The 7,822-nt window shown below is 39.6% G+C and overlaps 1 protein-coding gene across 1 annotated transcript; it reads right to left on the reverse strand.

The window, feature by feature from the left end:
* Nucleotides 1-1,314: 1,314 nt before the first annotated feature.
* On the reverse strand, nt 1,315-6,714 carry LOC132187093 (probable pectate lyase 12). The gene is made up of 5 exons (XM_059601266.1): nt 6,114-6,714; nt 5,522-5,806; nt 4,783-5,404; nt 4,128-4,333; nt 1,315-1,641 (listed from the first exon to the last, which is right to left on the reverse strand). The coding sequence occupies exons 1-5, from the start codon at nt 6,248-6,250 to the stop codon at nt 1,374-1,376; spliced, it is 1,518 nt and encodes a 505-aa protein (XP_059457249.1). The 5' UTR covers nt 6,251-6,714; the 3' UTR covers nt 1,315-1,373.
* Nucleotides 6,715-7,822: the final 1,108 nt, after the last annotated feature.

Genomic DNA, 7,822 nt, shown 5'->3' on the forward strand with positions numbered 1-7,822 from the left:
GCGAACCTTTGTTAGAGAAGAAAGAATAAAATAATCGGTTAATATGACGTAAACGTAAAATAAGTTTTGAATATATATATTATTATTATTTTTTTTTTTGTGTATGTATTATTTTCTCTTTCTTTTGCCAATTTGTATGGTGTGGACAATACCAACATGCTGCTAAAGGAATTGTTCAAGGGGATGTACCCGAATGTGGTGCCTTCAAAAATTGACACCACAATCCTATATCAACTAGAGTAGAAGGGATCAAGATGCTCATCTCAATGAGAAAGTGTGCCAAAAGTTGGATATCATGCACACCTTTTCATAATTCTCATTTTTCTAGCCAAGTCTAAGATTGCTACCGAGCTTATTTAAAATTGTGTTAAAGAATTTAAAAAATATTTTTAGTATTTAAAAACTTAGTCTGCTTGGCAAAAGAAACTTCAAAAACGCATTTTGAAAATAACTTAAAAAAGTCTATTTCCCATTACAATTCCAAATATACATTTTTCCCGTTCTTTTATCTTTTTATTTTTTATTTTTTTAAAATAACTATCGAACTTGAGGTTTATATGTGAGATTCATATGGCCTCACAAATTCAATAAAATGAGAAAAAAAAATCTGGAAATTTTTTTTTTTTTTTTTTTTTTCCAACTGTAAAGGTAAAAAAGTGCATGCCCATTTACTAATAAGAATGCACTTTTGTACTAATGTTGATAGGATAGAGGGGACAGATTAGAGGAGGTTAATCAGGCTGATTCCCACTTACTTTCATTTTCTAATCTCTCCATCCATATGATATGATGCCTCGGTAAAGAAACAGATGCACAGTAGATTGCATCAGAGACACAGACACAGACAGACCAAGAGATACTTGAATCAAAACTTCCATATTGGACGGTTTGGCAAGTTTCTCCGACATAGAGAGACATCCCACGTTAAATTACTTTATTATCACAAAGAATCATACAAAAATTGGTTGATTGGTGAGGCGAAAAATGTCTTCGAATTGACATGACACATGACACCCAAAATGCCACCTCATCCACCCATATCCTATCCTCTCTTTTACTCTTTCCCATCATTTTCTTTTTTCCTTTCCTTCGTGGGTCTCTACTTTGTGCATCACCAAAGCCAAAAATCTTCTCAGCATGCACTCTTTTGGGTATGATTACGTCATCAATAAACACACCCGAGCCGTTTGCGAAAAGATTCGCTGGTTGTAAACGTGTTTGAGTTTGTTCGAAAAATAAATTAAAAAAAAAATTAGAATTGAATTTAAAAGAAAAAGGTGACACAGACGGTTCAAGGTCCACAAAAGAAGCGGCTGATAAGGAAATTTTGTTTAATCAAATTATATATATTTTCTTTTTTGTTGTTTGAAATTCTAAAAGGGTAACAATAATAATAATGTTGATGATAATAGGACATGATGGTTGGTGGTAGAGTACAAAATTAAAACAATAATTAAAAGGGACAAGAATGTTGATGTAGAAGATGGGGTGAGTGGCGCCGCGGCGCCTCTGAATATCATTCCAAAAAAGTCGGCATCACCGCCGGTGGTCCCTGGACTGCCGGTGTAGGTGGTGCCCGTGCTGGTTCCACCACCGATGGATCCTGGCCCTGGGTACGACGAGACGGTCTCACCGCTCTCCCTGCACACAAGTAATTATTCTCTTTCTTCTTAAATATTAAATAATTCTTTTTCCTAAATTCATTTCCAAAAATAAGAATAATTTCTTGAAAAATCCTTGTGATAAGCTTATAATTGATGAAATAAAGACTCAATGGATAGCAATTAGACTGAAAATAGTAATATGCCAAGCAGGAGTAGGTGAGAGTTGTTATACTAGTCTTTCAATTGTATTTACTATGAAAGATATGATTAATTTTTCAATGAATTGAAGGGCGATTCTGAAATGGTAATATGTAGAGGTAGGTGAGAGTTTTAAAATAGGAATATTATTTGGGTACAAGGGGAATAATGGAACAATAATAATACTAAATAACAAAATTTAGGTAGGGGGGAGAAATTATTCAATGAAGTTTTAAGCAGATAGGTTAAGGGTTTCTTGAGCTCTAATAATGTATTGGGGAAATCCCTTTCCTTTATTTGAAAAAAAAAAAAAAAAAAAAAAAGAAAAAGAAATAGTATTGGGACTTAGCCTTCCTCAAGCCCCACAGCTTTGGACAGAACCCTTTGTTGAGTACCAAAGCCAATCCCATGCAGTTTTTGTTGACAAATAGCACTTCAAGTAAGGAAATGTGTGGGCCACACATGAGAAAAGAAATGTTTCCATGTTGTTTCAATTTAATCTCTAGGTTTCCGAGTTTGACAATTAGATATCAACCCTCAACCGTCTTATTTATTGATGGTATGTCACGCTAGACCAATCAATGAATATGATGTAATTCTTGTTTGACATATCATGCAATTGTCCGTATCATGGGGCGTATTTGCTTTAAACTACAAATAAATCCTAAATAAATAAACAAATAAAGAGAGATATGGGCGGCCAACCGCCCCTAACTAGTGAAGGGGACCGGGTGAGGGGTGACTGCCCACCCCTCTCCATTGAGGGACAATCCCCTCAAAGAGGACGTGTAGTGGGAGTTTTTTGTACTTCCAAACTTCGAAAATAACATTTTACCCCCTTAATCGACCACTTCATGGTAAGTTACACCATTCATTAACTGCTGGCATTAAATTAGATGAAAACTTGCACACATGCTAGTTTTTTACTGAAAATATTCAAATTGCCCCTAAATATTATTGTTTTTTTTTTTTAAGAAATTATTATTTTACTGGCTAAGATGATGTGACACCAGTGCCCAAAGGTTCAAAGTGATCAGCTTGTATCGAAATCATTGCAATCTCCATCTTCAAACAGAAGTCTACATTTTACTTGACTGTCTAACTGCCTAGTAAGTAGTGGTACAGACCCGATCTGATCAAATCTAAAGGACAGGATTGTAGAGGATCCATCTAAAAGGACTAAAATAATGAGAAGATATTAATAATAGGATACAGCACATAAAGTCCTGGGAAAGACCCCTTTTTCCAATACTGATGCAGCAGCTAGTTGTGTATGACTAGTTGCAATCAAATCAGAAGTGGGCCTAAAAGTCGTCATAAAATGTAAAAAAAGTCCCTATATCCTGGCTGGAAAGCGAATGGAGGGAATTTAACTGTGTCATCTCCATACACACAAACAGCTGAAGATGACCTGGGGTGGGTGGGTCTCCTCTGCTCACAGAGCAAACAGATTCTCCATGTTTACACACATGCATCTCTCTTTCCCATTATTTCTTCTCACTTGGAGACACCACATTCACCCCCACAGACAATGCTATCGCTTTTAAAATATGTATGTTTTTGTGCAACATGGGCACATTTTAAGGCCTTATTTGGTAAAAGGGTCGAAGGCCTAGACACTATTTATTATCATTTTTTTAAAAAAATTAACTTCAAAATATTTTCACTTTTCACTTTTTATATCAAATTATTCACTTTTTATTATTATTCATATAAAAAAATTACTACAAAACAAAATTTTTTTACTTTTTCATTTTTTTTATACCAAACATTCTTATATTTTTTTTCACATCAATCTATATCAACTACAGTGTCGAGGCTAACCCATTTATCATACAACATCCTTACTTTTTATAACGTAATCTCACAAAAATAACAGGGTTTCAAGGGTCCAGGAACAAAAACCCCAACACATGAAAGTTGAAAGCGGTCAAAAACAATTACCAATGAGACAAACCAACTGAACGGCTGTCTGGTCAGAGCTAGATTCCCCCAATGAACGCATCATCACGTGCACCGATGGGGAACCCCTTTCTATATTGCTATTTCCCCACCCTTTTTTAGTTTTTTTATTTTATTGCATCCCATGTTATGGATTGGAAGCAGTGAAAAGACTTAATTAAAAGTATTCCTCCCCAACAAAAACAACAAGCTTGTTCCTTTGACGACGCCCAAGGATCGAAAGAAAGATCAGCTAAAAAAATCTACACCAAAAATGAGATATTATCCTAAAAGACGAAAATACCCTTCAAGGAGACAGTTAAATCGACCGGTAGTTCTGTTGTTTAATATAAGCAAAAAACGCTTTTAACAAAGAGAGTGTACCTGGGCCCACCGAGGACACCGGCGTGCATGGTGAGCTGTTCGATGAGGCCAGCGGCTTTGGGCTCCACGCTCGAGGCCTTGGCGTATTGGGCGCTCAGGCCAGCTCCTGAGGGCACGAAGAACGCCCCATTTACCATTATGTCCCCGTCCGTCCTCCAGTTCCAGTTCGTCCACTGCCCCTCGTCCGTGTCCACGCGCTTCGTCACCTGTCAACATTCAAAAACCCAGTAAGGGAGATATTATTATAATCATATGTTGATACCCACGCGCCTGCAGCGCGGTGGATAACTCCAATCTGCAAAGGCGCCGTGTCCCCCATGTACTGTCTGCAAAAGATTTAGTACTGATTTTGAATGGCTGGCATGCACTAATTTCACTGACAATATTGTCCGCTTTCCTCACTGTCAGTATTAGTAACCGTTTCAAAAACTATCTGTTGGTCCCACATATATAATATAAGACGCACGCGCCGCCTCTGAGTGTGGAAGAGTGCAGTTGAAACCGGCCGATCCCATTTCAGACAGAAGTCAAAAAGCTCACGAGGTGGGTCGCAAAAATATAATTAAACAATCATGCCGCTTTTCGCGAGCCACCCCTACCCCCAAAGATCTTCATAAAAAAAGCCCCAGAAAATTACGAAATTATAATTTGATACCTCTTTAGCATTCTGGTCCGTTGGTGCAGTATACCGATTCCCCTGACTATTGATGGTAGGATTAGCGCTACCGCCTATGGCGTACATCTCCCACTGCGTGAAATCGTTGTTCACCACGTGTATGTAGCCGCGTCTGCACCGAGGCATACGCTGCACCAGTGCGTCACCGAAGTGATTAAACGCTATAGTGACCTGCATCCCCGAGTCCAACACGTATCGATCATCATGGCCCAGCAGCATCACCTCGTCGTGATGCGAGAAATAATTATTGGAGATGGTTATCCCGGTGGACCCCATTATCGCGTCGATCAGGCCGTCCGTGCAGTAAGATAAGGAGCAATGGTCGATCCAGATCTGATGGGCGCCGAAGATGGAGATGCCGTCGCCGTCGGATCTGCCCCTCCACCCGACGTGCGTCGGGGAGACCCGGATGTCTGTGTTGCCCGACGGTTTGCAGTGGTGCACGTGGATGTTGTGGATGATGACGTTGGATACGTACTGCAGTGTGATGCAGCCGTTGCCCACGATGTGAACGTTAGCGCCGCGTCCGTCGACGGTCTTGTAGCTGTTGAAGATCAGCTCATGCTTCAGCTTTATGGTCATGGCCGCAGAGAATACTATCCTGCACGAATAAGGAAAAGATATTCTATGAGCTTTTGTGTTTGTTTAGTCAAAATTATGATTATTCAATTAAAAAAAAAAAAAAAGTATGGAAAAGTAGTAAAGATACGATTTGTACCAGAGGGGTTCTTCTTGAATGACGGCGTGGCGGAGGGTACCGGGGACAGGGTTGGCGGGGTCATTGTCGGAGGAGTCGGTGACGACGTAGATCTGACCGCCTTTGCCGCCGAGGGCGTTGTGCCCGAACCCGATGCCGCAGTCGGCGAGCTTTTGGCGGTTGCTCTGCCAGTCCGGGTCGCATGCCCAGCAGTCGTCGATGGGGTTGCCGGTGAGGCATGGGGAAGCTTGGTCCTTTGCTTGGAGAGAGAGCATTTGTCTTCGGGAGAGAGAGACATTGACGCGCCTGTAAAGGAAACAAACAAAAAAAAGGGAGGGGTGAGATGGTGGGAAAGAATACTCTGTTTTGCTTGGTGAGAAATGTGGGGGGGAAATGGGAGAAATGAGGGTTGCCCAGATGAGGGTTTTTGTTGTTTTGGATTAAAATGTGCGAAAATAAGTAAAAAGAAACTATCAAGTGAGAATTTTTTAGTAACGGGAAAGCACAAACAAATGGGGATCTTTCATGTTTGAGACCAAAATCTTTGAAAATGAAGAAAACCCTGAAATGCAAAAACATGAACAGAGCAGAACCCATGTGGGGTATGGTATACCTTTGTACATCAAGAACAACAGCTTCAGGGTCGGGGTGTTGGTGAGGGAGCGTGAGATTGAAGGTGGCTTTGGTGAAGAAGGGGCGAGAGCTCAAGAGGAAACACAATAAGAGAATGCAGGTGGTAGGAATCAGCATCCTTGAAGGAACAACAATAATGGTGTGGGGATATTTGTTGAGGTCTTTTTTTTTTTTTTTTCCAATCCTCTGAAAAAGAAGACTTTGAGCTCTGTCTGGCCCTGCTCTTGAATGCACAGCGACAAAACAAGTGGCGGAGCTGCAAATTTTGGGAAAATGTGATGTGTTTATATAATAAACCAAGATTGTAATAATAATTATATCAATAATTATATGCAGAATGTATTATTTTCTGGGGCAGGGGTGGCTGTGATGGTGATGGCAATGGTAATGGAAGAGATGGAGAATGGCTCTCCTCTGATCACTCTTCTCAGTAACTTACATTCCTACCTTGCTTGCTAATCATTCTAAGGAAGAAGATAGAAAAATTGTCTTTCTTATCCAAAATGCTGAAGTTTTCTTGTTCTTTCTTCTCATGTAAAACTAATCTTTTTGGGGATTAAGATTCTTTGCGGGAAGATTGTACATGTCATTATTCTGATAATCCCCAGACACAATCCCTTTTTTACTTTTTGTATGTTATAGTGATTAATGAGAAAAGTTTTGATGATTAGAAATCAACATGGAAGCTTTAGGTAATTTTCTTCTGTTGAAGTCGAAATGGTGTTATAAAGCCTCCTCCTTTTTTCAAGTAAAGGGGCAATATAATTTTACATTATTTGAAAAAGTGAAAATTGTAAATTAGTCCCTAAAGTTTGAGTTTATGATAAACAACTCCCTATATTGGCCCATATTTTGTTTCAAGAACCAAAAAAAAGGGTAGGGGGGGGAATCCACGAAGTCGAGGCTCGGGGTTATGCGATGTCCTCCTTTTGGGATCAACCTTCTATGCACTAGTTTTCACTCCCTTCTATGCAGCAGTGAAAACTACCGCATAGAAGCGGTAGTTCCAAAACTGCGCATGAGTGATGTCCTCCTTTTGAGATCAGGCTTCTATACGGTAGTGAAAACTATCGCATAGAAGCGGTAGTTTCAAAACTGCACCGTTTGGATAAAAACAGTGCAGTTCAGGAGAGTGAATAAATAAGATTTTTTTAAAAAATAATAAAAAACTATTTAGAAATTAAAAAATAAAATAAAAAAATAATTATTAAAAACTATAAATATTAAAACAATTAAAAAAACTAAATTTTTTTTTAAAAAAAAGGGGGCGGCTACCACCACCACCCCATCAACAAATTTCATCTTCTCCCAAAGACCCACTTGAGGAATCAATAGAAACAAGACGACAACAACAACGCCATCACTCTCCACCAATCGTCGCTCCATTCTATGTTCCGAATGAGCAGCAATTTGAGGCTGTGAATTCAAAGAGGCCTAGGTATACTGGGCAATGGAAGCTTTTGCCATCTCCAACAACAACGCAGCAAAAACAGTAGACCCAGTTGGCCGAATCAAGCCCAACCAACCCACAAACCCAACAATCTCACACCGCAGCCGCTTCTTCCTCAAACACAGCCTCATCGCCATCCCACTCGTCTCTGCCTTCTCTTTCTGCCGCATCTGGGCATGACACCGACAACAACAAGCCAAACCCTTTGCTTTTTATTTTTAATTTTTTTTTATATTTTT

This window comes from Corylus avellana, chromosome ca7, assembly GCF_901000735.1.
Source record: "Corylus avellana chromosome ca7, CavTom2PMs-1.0".
Taxonomy (NCBI): domain Eukaryota; kingdom Viridiplantae; phylum Streptophyta; class Magnoliopsida; order Fagales; family Betulaceae; genus Corylus; species Corylus avellana.

Bases quoted from the DNA above. Each gene is read 5' to 3' on its own strand.
- LOC132187093 (XM_059601266.1), bottom strand. From the start codon at position 6,250: ATGCTGATTCCTACCACCTGCATTCTCTTATTGTGTTTCCTCTTGAGC. The intron at 5,807-6,113 runs GTATACCATACC...TTTCCTTTACAG, and splicing joins GTTGTTCTTGATGTACAAAG to GCGCGTCAATGTCTCTCTCT. The intron at 5,405-5,521 runs GTACAAATCGTA...TTATTCGTGCAG, and splicing joins ATTCAAGAAGAACCCCTCTG to GATAGTATTCTCTGCGGCCA.